Genomic DNA, 16,438 nt, shown 5'->3' on the forward strand with positions numbered 1-16,438 from the left:
TCACCATGTGCCTTGATTGGGTGGCAAGAGGAGCCTCCCCTCCTGGTGCACCCAGAAGCGTGTCAGCAAAGGAAACACCCCATCATTACGTACAGGGAGGCTGCCACTGTTGACAGCCTCATTCCCCACATGTTTTTGTACTGCATTGTGGTTGGGTGGCAGCCATTTTTTGACACCATCATACCCACATGTTCTCATGCAGTCCTCTGATTGGCTGCCTGCCTGCTTTGGACAAGGAAGTGCTCAGGTATCAAAATATATACCTGTACTGCAATATATACATTTTTGGTTTTATATACGTATATATAAGTGACTGTACAAATATCTATAAATATTTTTTATGTATTTACGAATAGATACTCTATTTTACATATATCTACCCCTCTATACACATATATATGTGCATACGTTTATATGTATATGTATTTTTATATATATAAACATGTATAAATCCAGAGAAAATAAATATATATAGCCATTATAACATAGGTATAAAATGGATAAAACCTTTAATAAGAGCTAATGGAATGAACAATTAGAGTTTAACTGTGAACAGAAAGAAAAGTACAAGGGTGGGTCGAGGTCCCCCACTTTACCAGGCTGCAGAAGAAGTCCAGACATGTCTGGGTTGGGGGGAACTTCAAGAGGGTGGGGAGGACACAGACAAGGTGGAACATGCCCGAGGGCTATGGCCCCCTCCTAGGCAGTCACCAAGGAGCCCTCAGTGCAAATCCTGTTAACATACCAAGAAGCGTCCAATCCTGTGAACCAGCCTAGGAGGCCCCCACATCCCAGCCCAGCCCAACAGGATGGCCATGCAGGGTTACTGGGGCAGACTCTGAGCTTTCCTCGGTGCTGCAAGACACAGGCAACGCCATCTGCAAACATGGAAAAGCAGGGCAAAATGCCAGCTTCAGAAGAATACGTGCATGGGGACAATATGGAAAAGACCCAAAGAGGATCTCAAAAAAGACCATGTGGAGAAAAGGAACTAGCCAGGGAGCCCATGAACTGCAAAGTGTCTTTCGAGGTTCCAAGCAGAGAGGTAGGGTGGTAGTGGGGAACTCCCTTTCCCCATGGTTGTGGGGGATCTCACAGCTGCCTGTAAGACCACTGTGGGGTGCAGACTGGTGCTACATAGATTTCCTTGTCCTTAGGTTGATAACCTGATTGAATGTTTCAAAAAGCTCTGGCTGAATGAGAGAGGGGAGAGGTCAGGAGTGTGCTGGCACTTGTCCAGGTCCACCTGAGCCACACCAGCCAAACCCAGTATGCTGTGTGTACGTCATGTCAAAGGGTGGGGAAGGGGGTGGTGATCGTGGATGTAAATGTATTGAATCCTGTAGGACCTGAGCAGGATGCAAACAGGAGGGAATAAGGTGTGAAGATGGTACTGGGTCTGGCTGGGATGGCATTAATTTTCTTGTTAGCAGCCCCTATGGTGCCGAGCTTTGCCTTGGTGGTCAAAACAGGGTTGAATGATAACACACTGACATTGTAGCTATTGCTGAGCAGTACTTGCACAGCATCAAGGCCTTCTCTGTTTCTCACTCTGCCCCCACAGCGAGGAGGCTGGGGGTGGCAAGAGGCTGGGAGTGGACAAAGTCAGGACAGCTGACACCAATGGACCAAAGGGATATTCCACACCATATGACGTCATAGTCAGCAATAGAACTAGGGGACTGCTGGGCATTCTTCAAAGTAGAAGAAGTAATCCACTTATTAAACTCTCTTTATCTCAACCCATGAGATTTTTTTTTTTTTCTCGCTTTTGTCATTCCACTTTCCTCCCCCATCCCACTGGTGGGTAGTGAGCAAGGGACTGGGTGGGGGCTGCCACATGGGGTCACCCCACCAGACAAGCACATAGAAAATAGGTTGGTATGTGCTTGTGAGGTCACTGGTGCCTGCGTAGACCATAGGTTGGGAGCTGGTACGCGGCTTCTGTAAGTGGTTGTGAGATTACTGACACCTGAGTAGCTGGTAGGCCAAGAGTAGGCACGTGGCTGGTGTCGGAGCTTGTGAGGTCACTTGTGCCTTTGTATCTCACAGGCAAGCAGATAGCAAGTAGGTGGATATGTGGTGGCCAGCTCACTGGTGCCTGAGTAGCTGATAGGCAAGAGGGAGACACATGGCTTGAGTATGTACTTGTGTTGTCACTCTTGGCTGAATAGCTGATAGGCCAGGACCAGGTGCAGGGCCCTTATAGGTCCTTTTGAGGTGACCAGAGGTGGACTACCTCAACAGCAAGTACTTGGCAAATGGGTGTACGTGTGAGGTCACCGGTGCCTGAGTAGCTGATAGAGCAGGAGCTGGCCCATGGCTTGTGTCTGCACTTATGAGGTCACTCATGCCTGAGTAGCTTATAGGCCTGGAGTAGGCCCATGGCATATGTAGGTGCTTCGAATGTCACTGCTGCCCGAGTACCTGATAGGGCAGCAGCAGGCCCCTAGTTTGTGTTGGTGGTTTTGAGGTCATTGGTGTCTGAATAGCCGATACGCCAGAAGCAGGCCCATGTCAGATGTAGATGCCATGACATCACCTGTGGCTGAGTAGCAGATAGGCTAGGAGCACGCACATGGCTATGTATGTATGAGCTTGTGATGTCACTGGTGCCTGGATAGCTGATAGGCCAGGAGCTGGCACATAGCTTGGGTAGGAGCTTCTGATGTCACCAAAATTGTACATTTCAGACCATGCCCAAACACGGCTTTTCGGAAGAGCCATTGTTACAAAAGTCCATACACTGCACACAGATGTGTGACAGTGTAACTCACACACACAGAGCACTGGCAGTAGGAGGGGTGTGAGGTCACTGTCAGTAAAAAGCATGAGCACACTGTGGTGGCCGTAGGAGGGTGGCAGTGTTCACATCACCGATGGCACCCCATGGCTGCGGGGCTCGGTGCAGAGCGGCCGTGTGCTGTCACAAGGGCATCAGAGGGGATGGGATCCGCCCGGACCCTCTCTGTGAGGCCGAAGGAGCGGCCCCTGCAGCCCTGGCTGGAGCAGTCGGGGTAGGGGTGGCTTGGAGGCACCACAGGGATGTGCCTGGGCACGGCGCCAGGAGGAAACCACAGACTTCCTCCGGAGCGCGGGGAGCGCTGCGAGGTCACGTGGGCTGTGGTTTGTGCACCTGCAGGCTGCAGCTCCCAAGCCACCCGCGGGGAATAACGGCCCCTCGGTGACATGCCGAGAGTCAGGGACACATTTGAGCCTCTGGGCTGCATGTCTGCTGCCGGGACAGGGACATGTCCCAGCTCCAGCTCATTGGAAGGGACCTTCCGTGGGGCTCTCCAGGGAGGGACGGGTGAGCCAGCGCTGCTGGGATGGGGCTCTGGCCTGGGCTAAGGCCCTTTCCCAGCTGCTGCTCCCAGCAGAGCGGGGTCTGAAGCAGGGGCAGGGGCTGTTTCCTTCCCTTCCTGACACAGCCCCCACTGCAGTCTCAGCCCTGTGATTCCCATGGCACAGAGGTGGCTGGACACTCGCACCTGGGACTCTTGGATGTGCCCAGAATAAAAGATGCTCAGTGCTCCTAGTCCACACAGCATGGTTCAGGGGGTGAAAAACCTGTTCCCCCCCAACAGCTGGCCCTGTCTTGTGACGGCCCCCCACCCCAGTGACGTGACACCTGTAGCAGAGCCGTCTCTCATATATGGTCATGAATGGTGCTGGAGAAGTTCATTGGAGGGCTGGGCTGTGTCGGAGGGGAGATCGCTCCCGATAATGTCTAAAAAGGTGCTGCTGCTTCGATTGGCTCCTCCTGTAGCTGGGCTGGCATCTGCAGAGATATATTGCCCTCCCGTCGTCATTGTCCCCATGAGTCCCCAGGAGCCGTGGCAGGGAATTTAACGTAGCAGGGATGTTCTGGCAGGGCAGGAGGCTCAGGATGGGCACCGAGGGACTCCTGTCCCCTCAGATGCTGTGGCTGCTCCTCTGGGTACAGCTGTGCAGGGGTAAGTGCCGACTCCTTTGTTCCACAGCCCAGGGCCAGCAGGTACCAGCATGGTCATTGGGTTCTGTCTGGGAACGAGGTTTCTTTACAGGTGCTACTGAGATGAGGGGCAGAAGGTGCTGGGTGCTGGTCCATGGACCCTGTGCCTTTCCCTGTGCCCATCTGGGTGGGCAAGAATAGCTCCTTTTCCAGGGCTCCAGTGCTTAGGGCAGCCTGTGCCTGGCTAGATTGATAGACACTGTGCCCTGGGGTAGCTTTTTGAGATCCCCTGTTCCCCAGCACTGTGCCTCTGGAGCCAGTGGTGGCACAGTTGGTGATGGCAGCACCCAGACATCCCCAGGGCACTGCCAACCTCTGCAGTACCCCAGAGGGTATGTGTGCTGCTCACTGCCCCCTTGTTCCAGGGGACCCCTGACTCCATGAGGGCAGCTTGTACCCCACAGAAAGAAGGGGACTGGAGCATCTACAGTAGAGGGACATCCTTCCTAGGGGGCCTGGCCTAGCGCAGGGATTGGGCTGACGCCAGGGGCAAGGAGGGGACATGGCTTGGGGGATCCTCAGAATCATCTCGGTGCTGCCTGGGAACACAGAAAGCCCTGGGGGTGGGGGTGGGTTTGGGTGGTGCTGGGGCAGGTGGTTTGCATGGGAAGCTGCAGGCCTGGGTACACAGGGCTGTGCAGGGGTTGCCGGGCTGGGGAGTAGCGGGTGCCCAGTGCAGCGCTGGGCAGTGTGTGGGTGGGTATGTGTGGGGGGCAGGTGGCCGTTGGGGTGGGAAGAGCTGCCTTGTGCAGTGGGATGGTGAGTGACCCAGCTGGGCTGGAAAGGGGCACCCCCAGCCTTGTGCAGCCCATTGGGATAGAAGGGACCCCTGCACTGCCCCGGAGACAGCCTGGAGGGGAGAGGGCTCCTACCCCAGTACCATTGACTTGGCACAGGTAGGGGGTTCCCCCAGACCCACAGTGCTGGGGCTTGGTGCTCTCCTGACCCATTTCATGTTGGTGTTCAAAGGGGCTGCGGAGGTGAGGCTGGTGAATGGCGGCAGGCGCTGTGCTAGGAGAGTGGAGGTGAAACACATGGGCCAGTGGGGGACTGTGTGTAGTGTCTTCTAGGACATTAACGATGCAGCCGTGGTTTGTAAGCAGCTGGGCTGTGGGTCTGCTGTTGGAGCTCCTCAGTATGGATACTTTGGGCGAGGATCTGGCCCCATTTGGATGGATAGTGTTGTCTGTAAAGGCACCGAGTCTGCCCTGTCTGACTGCAAACACAGTGGATGGGGTAAACAGAACTGTGGTCACGTTGGCGATGCTGGAGTGATGTGTTCAGGTAAGGGGACAGCCTGTTGCCTACCTTTGGCTCTGGGATGGGGGAAGGGACCATGGCTGTGCCCTGAGGGAGCAACAAGTGGAAACCAGAGCAGGGCCTAGTGATGCTGGTCTAACTGCCAAGCTGGGACTGTCATTGCTGATGTCCCCTGTCCCTGGGGAAGGCCCAGAGAAAGCCTACCCCAGGATGAACTGACCTTGCCAGAGTGTCTCAGTCACCCTCAGTCAGTGTCTTGGGCTGCAGATGAATCCTCCATCCCTGCCCCGGGGTGTCCATTGGGCTTCATCAACCTCCACCCATTCTGCCAGTTCACAGCCAATAATGCTGAAGGTCCTTGTGCTGGAAACACCTGGGGGACTTGCTCGGCACTCCACACCTTGGAGGAATGGCATGAGATGGCTGGTCCTCCTGGGTCATTTCCCTTCATAGTCATGAATACCTCAGCTGAATAAAAAAGGGCTTTTCAGAGAGGATGAGTGCTGGGCCCTGGGGAACGGAGCAGGGTGGCCACAAATCCCTTCACTGCCTGTGCCCAGGGCTTGGCTGTGTGGACCAGCACTGTGAGGCCTCAGGGCTTGGCAGCTGCTTGACCTTGGCTGCTTCCTCCTGTATCACCACAGTCACAGGCTAGCACTGGGAAATCCCTGGGGCTGTGACAGCCCCACAGGGACACAACCCCGTGCAGGCAGCTGCAGCCCAACTCCTCCTGCCTGCCCACAGCTCCCCACACTGCCCCATGACACAGGGGCTTTGGCAGTACTTACTGATCCTCATCTGTGCCTGCTGTTCTCTGAGAGCTGATATGGGCCCAGTGGGACATACAAGTCTCCTGCCCCTCTGTCCAGCCATCCATCTGGCTTGTGCACACCTCCTGGCAGAGCACTTTTTCCGTGGCTGAAAACATCCACCCTCGAGCAGGCATCAGAAGGGTCTGGACAGGCACCAGGCATGATAACAGCTCCAACATTTCTGTGCTCTGTGACATCTCCCACCTAAAATGAACCTTCCAACACCCCAGGAACACCCCTGAGATCAGGGGGTGCTTCTGATTGCATCAGGGTGATGGTCCTGCCTGGCCCAAAGCTCTGCAGGGGCTGAGCAGGCTGCAGCAGTCACTATCATCTGGGCCAGTTCTCCTGGATCCAAACTGCTCACACTACTGTGGTGCTGGGGGAACCATGCCAGGCAACACAGGGGACCTTGTGTGGCAGCAGTTTGTCTAAGCAGTACCTGTGGCTGTGAGTCAGCGATAGACACATACCCTTGAGTGCTCTGATGGTGTAAAGATGGGGTGCGTGGGGGTCTGGATGTGCCTGTGTCACCAACAGTCCCCCAACAGCTTCCTCTGGGATGTGCAACGGGCAGTTCGGTCACAGCTTGCTTGGAGATGATGCAGGATGTGGTCATGTATCTGCCAGATTGCTCTGGAAACTTCCAGTTATGTTTTTCTCCAGAATTTGTCCGGCTGGTGGATGGGAAGAGCCACTGCTCAGGACGTGTGGAGATCCATGACGGGGACCAGTGGAAAACTGTCTGTGATTCACACTTTGGTCCCAAAGCTGCTGATGTGGTCTGCAGGGAGTTGCAGTGCGGCGTGGCCCTGCCTGTCACTGGGGCAGCTCACTTTGCAGAAGCATTCAGCCCCATCTGGGATGGAGTGCTGCAGTGTGCAGGGAATGAATCCCACCTCATCTCCTGCCGCAGAGGGTCCTCCAGGGACCAGCCCTGCACCCACGCGAACAGCGCTGTTGTCACCTGCACACGTAAGGACTCAGGGAGGGGTGTTGTACACCAGGGCTGTGCCAGGGGTTGGGGAACAGAGCAAGGACCGTGCTGGGCCAGGTGTGAGGACAGGAGGGATGATGGGATTGTCTGCAGCATGAAAATAGTGCAGAAGGAGAAGAAAGGCATGCTGTCCCTCTGGCCTCTCCGCCAGCTACTGAGGGTACATGAGCACCAATCCACCCTCTCTCCTCCTCCTCTGTCCCCAGAATACACAGGATTCAAGCTGGTGAACGGCAGCACAGTGTGTGCAGGGAGGGTAGAGGTCCAGGTCTTGGGGACCTGGGGGACTCTCTGTGCCTCCCGCTGGGATCTCTCGGATGCCCATGTTCTCTGTCGTCAACTCAACTGTGGGTTTGCTGAGTCCATTCCTGGAGGAGAGCATTTTGGGAGAGGGACTGGCCCTGTCTGGAGAGACTCATTCCACTGTGACGGGACAGAAGCCCACCTGGGACAGTGCCCAGTGATCACCCTGGGAGCCTCACCATGCTCCCACGGGAACAACGCTGCTGTCGTTTGCTCAGGTGAGTGCTGGAAAAATGCTGCATTAACTCCATTTGCCCTTTGTGTGTGATGTGGCCACCCAAAGCAGGGGTCCCACGGCAGTGCAAGGCTGAATTTCTCCCTGGAGAAACCCTGGCTTCCCCAGGAGCCATCTGGAGGGCTTTGCCTGCTCAGAGTGACCGCTCTACTTTGGGAGAGCTGAGGGCTGAACGGAGGCAGGCATCTGCCCCCAGGGCAGTGGCTTAGGCCCCATCACCACCACCAGGCCTGGGCTCCTCCGTTCTCCTACTGTGGGAAAAGCCCAGAGCAGGGCTGCAGGGCTGTGGTCCATCCCTCTGGCTGCAGACAACTGCATCCCATCCCCAGAGAGAGCTCTGCAGAGCCTCATCCCACCACCCAGGCAGCAGGTGCCTGGGTGCCCCCAACAGCATCAGACCTGGGTGTGAGCTGCAGAGAGGGCCTGGGTCTTGCCCTCACTTCTCATTAGCAAAAAGCTCAATCTTGTCGTGTTTGGTCAGAAAATCCCCCCTTGCCCTGCTCCCTGAAGGGAGCTGTGGCATCTCTGCTCTCCCCAGGCTCAGCCGGCTTTGCATCCCTGCAGCTGGTGGGTGGAGGGAGCCGGTGTGATGGACGAGTGGAGATCTTCCAGAACGGGACATGGGGCAGAGTCCTGGACGACCAGTGGGACGTGCAGGAGGCCAGCGTGGTGTGCCGGCAGCTGCGGTGCGGAGAGGCAGGGACAGCTTACAACCCCCCGAAGCCTGAGCGAGGGACGGGTCCCGTGGGGTTGCGAGGGGTCCGGTGCGCAGGGCACGAGGCCAACCTGGCCCTCTGCAACACCTCCCTGCCCAAGAGTGCACCGGCGGCAGGGGTTGCGGAGGACGTGGGAGTCATTTGCTGGGGTGAGTGGCGCTGCACGGGCCCCCCAGGTGATGGGGTGGGTGGGCAGCCAGCCCCTGACAGCAACTGGGGTTTCTACCCACTACAGGGAGCCGGAGGGTCCGGCTGGTGAATGGGGCCGGGCGCTGTGCTGGGAGAGTGGAGATCTACTACCAGGGCATCTGGGGGACTGTCTGTGACGATGGCTGGGACCTGTCTGATGCCGCCGTCGTTTGCCACCAGCTGGGCTGTGGAGGGGCAGTGGAGGCAGCCGGCTCCGCTCAGTTTGGGGCAGGCTCCGGGCAGATCTGGCTGGATGGCGTCAACTGCTCTGGCTCCGAAGCTGCTCTCTGGGACTGCCCTGCCAGTCCCTGGGGGCAGCACGACTGCGAGCACAAAGAGGATGCGGGAGTCATCTGCTCAGGTCTGTGGTGGGAGCTGTAGTGGGAACCTGGTTCCTGGGGAGGCCAGGACACAAGGAGAGACGGGCATGGCCAAGGCTGTCCCTGGCTGCCTCTGAGCTCCTGGCCGAGCATGTCCTGTGGACACCCATGCACGGGTACCCTCAGTCCCACTGCGGGTCCCTGGGGAGCTCAGCCATCCCTAAGGGTTAGCAGGAAGGGCAGGGGTGTCTGTCCATCAGGGACTTCTCTCTGCCCTTGGGTGCAAGGGGGACATGCTGGTCCTGGCCCTGCCCAGCTGAGGGCCTGGGGGGTGCAGAGGTGTCCTGGCTCCCACAGCCCCAGACCAGCCTGTTCCCCCTTGGTGCCTTTCCTCCCAGAGGCTGGAGAACAGCGATGGCTGCTCCAGGCGCCTGCAGGTTTTCTACAACGGGACATGGGGAACCATTTGCTCTAACTCGATGACTCTCAACACGGTGTCTCTGGCATGCAAGGAGCTGGGCTGTGGGAATGGAGGATCCCTGGAAACACGCCTGCCTTCTGGCAATATGTCTGGCCCTACGTGGCTGGATAACGTGCAGTGTGGGGAGAAAACCAGCTCTTTCTGGCAGTGTCCCTCCTCGCCCTGGAACCCACAGTCATGTAAAGACCTGCAAGAGGAGATCCACATCACCTGCAATGGTAACTCTGAGGCACCTGGGCACCCCAGTGTCACTCTAGCTCCTGCTCCCTGTTGAGCACAGCCAAATGCGGAAAAAGAGCTTGGAGGGGCTTTTCCTTTCCATGTCAGTCCCTTCTGCTGCTGGTGGCAGAAAAGCGATCACAGCCACACATGTCCAGCAGCAGTTGCCACCCAGGTTGCCAGCAGCGCCTGGGGGAGGCAGAGGCATCTCCAGGTGAGGTCTCAGAAGAGACCAGACAGGGTTCAGAAGAGCCTCCCCTCCATAGACATGCTACTGCTGCTCTGTTAAACTGGGACCTTTTGGGGCCGAGCAGTTGGGGTCCCCTCACAGTCCTGTGCGTGTCCCATGAATGACCAGGGTTCAGTTGCTGCCGTGATCGAGATGGCAGAGGGAGGCACAAGCAGAGGTCAGTCCTGCTCTCTTCTGCACAATCTCCCGAACCAGCCCTTTCACCACAGTGTTTCCTTCTTCAGGGAGATGCCCAGAAATGCCCTCGATCCCGCTGGCCCCGTGCCCCAACTCCACGAGCTGCACAGGTAGGGAGCTGCTCGTCTGTGGATGCTTCTTGTCTGGCAGGGCTCTGCCTGCTGTCTCCGTGCCATGGGAGGTCTTTGCCTTCTCCAGACAGGGAGAAGATTCGTGCCGTGGGAGGTGAGGACAGGTGCTCGGGCAGAGTGGAGGTCTGGCACCGTGGCTCTTGGGGGACGGGGTGCGACGACTCCTGGGACATGCAGGATGCCGAGGTGGCGTGCAGGCAGCTGGGCTGTGGCCCCGCAGTGTCTGCCCTGCATGAGGCTGCATTTGGGATGGGGACGGGCCCCATCTGGCTGGAGCAGGTGGAGTGCCGTGGGACAGAGCTGTCTCTGCAGGACTGCTGGGCCCGGCCTGGGGATGGCGGTGCTTGCCGGCACAAGGAAGATGCTGGTGTGAACTGCTCAGGTGAGTGGCAGGGCTGGGACCCCTTGCTCAGGGGGAAGGCCTTTTGCCCCCTTGGTCCTGGCATGGCCCGTAACCTCCCAAGAGGAAGAACATTTCTGCGGAGTGCAGGAGCCTGGTGTCAAGTGGGGAGCAGCCTCGGTGGAACTGGACGTCTTCTGGCCATTGCCTGTGGGGCCCTGCAGCCCCAGGGTTATCCCCTGGGCTGCCTGTGCCATCCTGCCTGCCACCCACAGCAGAGGCACTGAGCCCTATCCTGCCCTCTCTTTCTAGCACCGCAGGAGAGGCAATTTGGGTGGGATGTGTCAGGGACATCCACAGGCACACACACGGTGTGTTGGGGGGGAGGCTCCCCGCTCCCCGCACACCCACCCTCTCAGCCCAGCTCTCCTTTTCCTCCTCTGCAGCTACACCCAGGACAGCAGCATCCCCACCCCAAGCAGGTAACTTGTGTTCCCCCCAGGGCTGGGTATCCCTAGGGCCAGACTGTGACCCACAGCTGGGTGGAAGGGGCTCCTTGCTGGGGTGTGAAACTCCCAGGAGAAGGCACTGGTCTGGTGGTGAGGGGGCTAGGGAAGGTTGTAATTTACTCATCAGGGTAGAAGCTTCTCCATCACTCATCCCTGGGGCCCTCCACCCCCTGCTGCCTTGTGTGATGGGGGTCAGGAATGGTGCTTTTTCCACCTGACCCAGGCCTGGTGCTGGCCTTTCCATATTCTTGCCCACACAGATTCCCCCCAGGGCCGTCTGACTGGCAGCGGGAGAGTCTCAGTGCCCATCATCATCTGCATCATCCTGGGGGCCCTTCTCTGCCTGCTCCTGGCCCTCCTGGCTGGGCAAGTGCTAAGTGCCAGGGCTGGGCGCAGAGGTTGGTCTTTCCACAGCGGTCCCAGGGGGAAATACCTCCTGGAAGGGCTGCGGGGTGTCAGTGGGGGGCACAGGCAGAGCTGGGGGCATGAGACCGTGTGCTGCCACCTGTCCCATGCACCACCCCATTGAGTGCTTGGCTGTGGGGCACCAGCAGCAAGGGGTGGAGAGAGCCCAGAGGCGGGGGGAGGTAGCGATGGGGCAAGGAAAGAAATGGAAGAGCGGGGCTGGGGGAAATGTGAGCAGAAGGGAGATGGCCAAGGCTGGCAGTGCTCTGGGTAGTGCTGGAGGGGGCTCTGGGACAAGGGAGATGATGGGAGGAGTGCAGGGCAGCAGGGTTCTTCTCCATGGTGTTGGGCCCCCAGGCTGTCCCCTCTGCCCAGCCCTGCCCACCCCCCAGCAGGACATGGGCCCTATTCTAGACCCATGGGGCAGATAGGGGAAAGCTCCAAGTGGAAGAAACATGGGAGCTGCTCCAGGGTCAGACAAGGGGTGCATGACCCTGGGGCCAGAGGGGCATGAGCGCTGTCTCCGATGGGATGATGTGAGGGTGACGCTGCCCCAGATAATCTCCACGGTGACGTTGCCCTCACTGGGGATGTGGCAGCTGTGCCTGGACAGTGCAGTGGGGCTGTGCCATCGGGCCAGTCCTGGGCTGGCCCAAGAAACAGGTTTGGGGCAGCGCAGTGTGATCCCATTATCACTCTGCCAGCCCTGCCTCTGTCCCCAGGCTCCAGAAGTGCTCAGGAGCTGTTCCTTGAGGCCACATATGAGGAGATCAGTTACAGCCCAGTGTGGGAGAAGCAGGCGAGGTTTGGTCGCTCAGGTGGGTGTGGGTCCTCCCTGGACGTACATCTGCAGGACCCTTTCCCCTGGCCCCAATCCAGGGCTGATTCCCTGAAGCCCTCCAGCTTGTGGTCCTTCTGGTGCTGGGGCCATGTGGTCTGTGGGGAGGCCATCCAGGTCCTGGGCTCAGGAGGGGAGCTTTCTCCCAAACAAACAGCTTTGCCTGTCGCAGCTGGACATCCCCTCTCTTCCTGCCCCTGCACCCCATGTGAAACCTGTGGAGTGAGGGAAGGGGCTGTCCTAGGGCAGCTCTGCGAGCACCTTTGAGACAGGGTTTGTCCCAGGGAGGCAGGGTGAATTCCCAGCCCTCCTCCCCATGCAGCCCCAGCTCTGTGGGTGCCCCTTCCCCAGCAGCACTGACCATGAGCCAGGTCAGTGGGGCTTGCTCCATAACACCCACTGTGCATGTGTCCAGGCTCCTATTCAGAGGAGTCTCTGACCCAGCTGCAGCCCTACCCTGGGGTCAGCGAGAAGGAGGATGGTCTGGGATCAGCATCAGGTAACAGAGGCAGGAAGGGGTTGATCTCCCTGAAGATATGTGATGGACAGAGCTGTCACTGAGTGTTACTGTTGGAGATGAGGCTGACACTGGGGTCTCCTGTGGTGCTGCCAACACCAGTGTCTCAGCCCTATGTCCCTGCACATCTTCCCATCCTCTGTTGTGCAGGATGTATCTTCTCACTGTCACCAGCTCCCCTCTCCTTTCAGATATTCTTGTCCCACCCGGAGGTGACCCAGTAGAAGGCTATGATGATGATGCCAGGGAGGTATCTGATCCAGAGGAGGATGCTGCCCCTGGGCAGGGAGACTGGAACATGCCCAGGGAGCCAGAGGATGGTGCAGAGCCCAGAGATGCACCCAGAGGTGAAATTTAGCGCTGCTGGTTCCTGGGGTGTCATCCCTGGTGCTACCCAAGTTGCTGCTGTCCTGAAACCCCAGCCTCCTGGGAAGGGGGAACCTGTCCCAGGAGTTTTCCATGGAGGGACTGGGGGTGGGAGAAGGAGCTGAATGGGAGGAAGATGATGTAGAGACCCCATGGGGTGAACTGCATTCTCCTGCCTTGCTGCTTGCAGGGGCCAGCCTGTGCTCCTGGAGAAGTGCTGGGGTCCATGGAGCTGAAGGAGACACGTGGCCCCTCTCCCTGGGGAGCATGGGCTATGATGATGCTGAAGAGGTGTCTCTGGCATATCCCCGTGAGGACACAATGGCTGTGACACAGGAGCTCTATGCACAACAGTCCCAGAGCCCGAGGCCAGAAGAGCCCATCCCTGCTGTGCAGCTGGGTGCAGCCAGGAGGGAGGAGAGGTCTGTAGAGCTGGGAGAGCCATGAGCACCAGGGAACAGTCCCCCTTGGCCCACGGGCAGCAGAAACCATCTGGAGTTTCCTCTATTTTTATTCCCATTTTTATGCTGTGCATCATCTTTGCTCTTAATAAAAGGCTGTGGGGGCTTTGACCCAGAGCTGGTGCTTGCCTGCCCAGGTGTCAGAGCATCTTCCTGAGGCTGAGGAGGAGGAGCAGAGAACAAAGTCATGGAGGTGGGGAAACAGGCATGTCTCAGGGACAGCAGGCTTGGGGTCAGGCTGTGGAGCAGCGAGAGCCCATGGTCCCTGGGGAATAATCCTGCTGACAGAGACATTTCCATCCTGCTGGCCACAGGCAGTTTCTAGTCCAAATGGCTCTCTGATAGGTCCCGTGATGCACCCCAGTGCGAGCACCCATTTCCTCGCCCTAGGGTTTCCCAGCTGCTCTTTGCCTCAGGCAGGGCCTGGGCCATGCTGGTCCCACAGTGCAGAGGCCATGACAGAGCTGCCGTGTCAGGGTAAGCCCTGGGCTGTGGCCCCACAGAAGTGAGCCCTGAGGTGGCCACAGTGCCCTGAACATCCCAGCCAGCCCCAGGGGGGAACATGGCCCATGGATTACCTCCCACCATGGTTAGGAGGCAGCTCTGCTCCCCACTGCCCCAGCACAGCGTGTAGAGCCGCTTTCTGGGACACACGGGGCTGGGATTCCCTCTCTTCATGCTCTGCCAGGACCCCAGTCTCCATGGGCTGCTCCTGCTGCCTTGGGCCCTCGCAGTCCCTGAGCACTCGTCACAGCTGTTGAGCTGCCTTCTTGCTGAGCAGAGGCTGTAAGGCCCCACGGCAGCCCTTGAACCCCCTCCTCCTGGTCTCCCTCAGCCCTCACCCCTGCCCTCCTGCTGCCTTGCCAGGGATGTCAGTTTGGATTTGTGTCAGGGCAGTACTTGTGTGCAGGTACAGGAGGGATGGGAGCAGGGGGGATGGGGGCACCTTTCCCTCAGCGCCATTGGAGGGCCAGAAAGGATCCCCACAAGGTGTGTGCTACAGCCAAAAGCCATGGTGCAAGCTCTGGCCTGGAGAAGGGCTCATCTGGGAGGATGCTCACTGTGCACGTTTCCATGGCAGAGGAGATTTTGTGTCCCTCCCCTAAAACAGATACTGCTGTGGCTTTCAGCTGCCCCAGCGCCTGTGGGCAGAGAAACCTCTTACGCAGGGGCCAGGCAGGGAGAAGGGTTTGACACCTGGCCAGGACCTGGCTCCCAATCTGCTGTCTCTTGTCCTGCTGGTGGGTCTCCACACCCCTCCGGCGCTTCCCCAAAAGGCTCCTCTGCTGTGGGCTGGAAGGTGCATTGGCTGTTTGCAGCAGGTTTCCCTGTGGGGAGTTGCTGGAGCTCGGTACTGCTGCAAGCAGCAGGATCTGGCCCTAGAGGAGAAGAGGGGAGGAGGCGGCTGTCACCAACATCCTCTCCCACTTCAGCATTGCCCCATTCCCTGCTGGGAGCTCCTCCACCCCTGGGGTGATCCTGGGGGGATCTGGGAGAAGCCAAGACTCACAGATTCCTCTGCCCTATACCCTAGAGCCTTCCTGCTGGCAGACCCCATTGGAGAGCAGTGTTCCCAGGGTGAGACCCCCACAGTGATGGGTGACTTACATGGGCACTGCAAACACAGCCTCCATCCCCTGAAAAACTTCCATGGGGGCCAGCTCCAGCCCTGCATCTCAGAGAAGTAAGGTATAAAAATGAAGTAAAGAAGGGAGGAGTGTTATCTTCTGAACACAGGATGGTGGGGCTATGGACAGTATGGACACTGACGTGCAGACTCAAGGTGCTCCAAGTGGGGACTGGGGAGAGGAACCTAGCGCCTGTCCTGTGCCACCTCCCTGCCAGCTCTGCCCTCCCACAGGGGTAAGATTTCTCCCTTACTCTGGCACCTGGCAGGCATTTTCCTCTTCCTCCTTGGGGAGATGAGCCACAGGCCTGTGTGTGCTTGAGGGGGCAGCACGCCTGAGCAGGAAGAACCTGTTTTTCATGGCATCTGGGGTCCTGAACAGTCTGGCCCTGCAGGCTGGGTCCATTCTCTGCAGCAAAGCAAGATTGTTACTGTAGCCCAGATCTGTGGTTGTTCCTGCGGCTCCCGAGGACCTGCCTGAGGGGGGGTCACAGTGAGACCCCAAGTCTCAGCACTGCGGCCCCCATGCTGGGCAGAGCTTGGCTGTTTAAAGCCCATGGGAGAGCAGCCTTATTTCTCTGAGTTTTGGCTCACCAGGGTGCTGGGCACCCTGCAGTGAAAGTCCGTGTCTCATGCCCCATTTTGTTTGTGGGTGTTATTGCCAGGGAGCAGCCGAGGCACCATCTCCTGGCCCTCCCTGCCTGTGCATGGCTGTGGACAGACCTGTGACTCCATGATCCTACCAGCACAGTAGTTATGGAGTATTGACGGAGTCACCAAACACCCCAGGAACAAGAGGTGGGCACTGTTGCAAAGATTTTGATAAATAAATTAAAATCTAATTATATAAAAGAGTTTGGTTTGATTAAGAAGTAGAAAATTGTGAAGCATAGGTATGGGAGTGTTAAGTTTGAAATGTAGTCATAGGAACTTAGGAACTTTAGAAAATGTACTATGTGTAACTCTAAGAATTCAAGTATTGTCTGAAATCAGTGAACCACAGAAACTTTGACAAAGATTTGTTGGTTTGTAGTGTTTTGTTTTAGGAAACTAAGGAAACCGTTATGGACACCAGTTTGCTCTTTGGAAACCCCTTCCCCTTCCTGCCTCGATCTAATTATCAAGGATTCCAACCAGTAGAGTTAAGTGAGATTAGCCAATGGTTGTTTTAGTATAAGAATATTGATAAGGTGGTGTGACTGAGGGCCAATCACTAGAAATGTTAAATTCAAGAATTAACATTGAATGTACTTTTATGTAAATCTAATACATGATGGCGAAAATCGAACTG

The 16,438-nt window shown here is 57.4% G+C and overlaps 1 protein-coding gene across 1 annotated transcript; it reads left to right on the forward strand.

Annotated features, from left to right (window-relative positions):
- The first annotated feature begins 4,947 nt into the window (after positions 1 to 4,947).
- On the forward strand, positions 4,948 to 13,051 carry LOC104834230 (scavenger receptor cysteine-rich type 1 protein M130-like). The gene is given in 11 exon segments (XM_010571400.1): positions 4,948 to 5,278; positions 6,733 to 7,041; positions 7,270 to 7,584; positions 8,140 to 8,466; positions 8,553 to 8,874; positions 9,227 to 9,525; positions 10,104 to 10,466; positions 11,194 to 11,331; positions 12,061 to 12,156; positions 12,592 to 12,675; positions 12,885 to 13,051. Coding segments are annotated over 11 exon segments (2,751 nt in total).
- The last annotated feature ends 3,387 nt before the right edge of the window (positions 13,052 to 16,438 follow it).

Source organism: Haliaeetus leucocephalus, unplaced genomic scaffold (genome assembly GCF_000737465.1).
Source record: "Haliaeetus leucocephalus isolate CR32 unplaced genomic scaffold, Haliaeetus_leucocephalus-4.0 Scaffold322, whole genome shotgun sequence".
NCBI lineage: Eukaryota > Metazoa > Chordata > Aves > Accipitriformes > Accipitridae > Haliaeetus > Haliaeetus leucocephalus.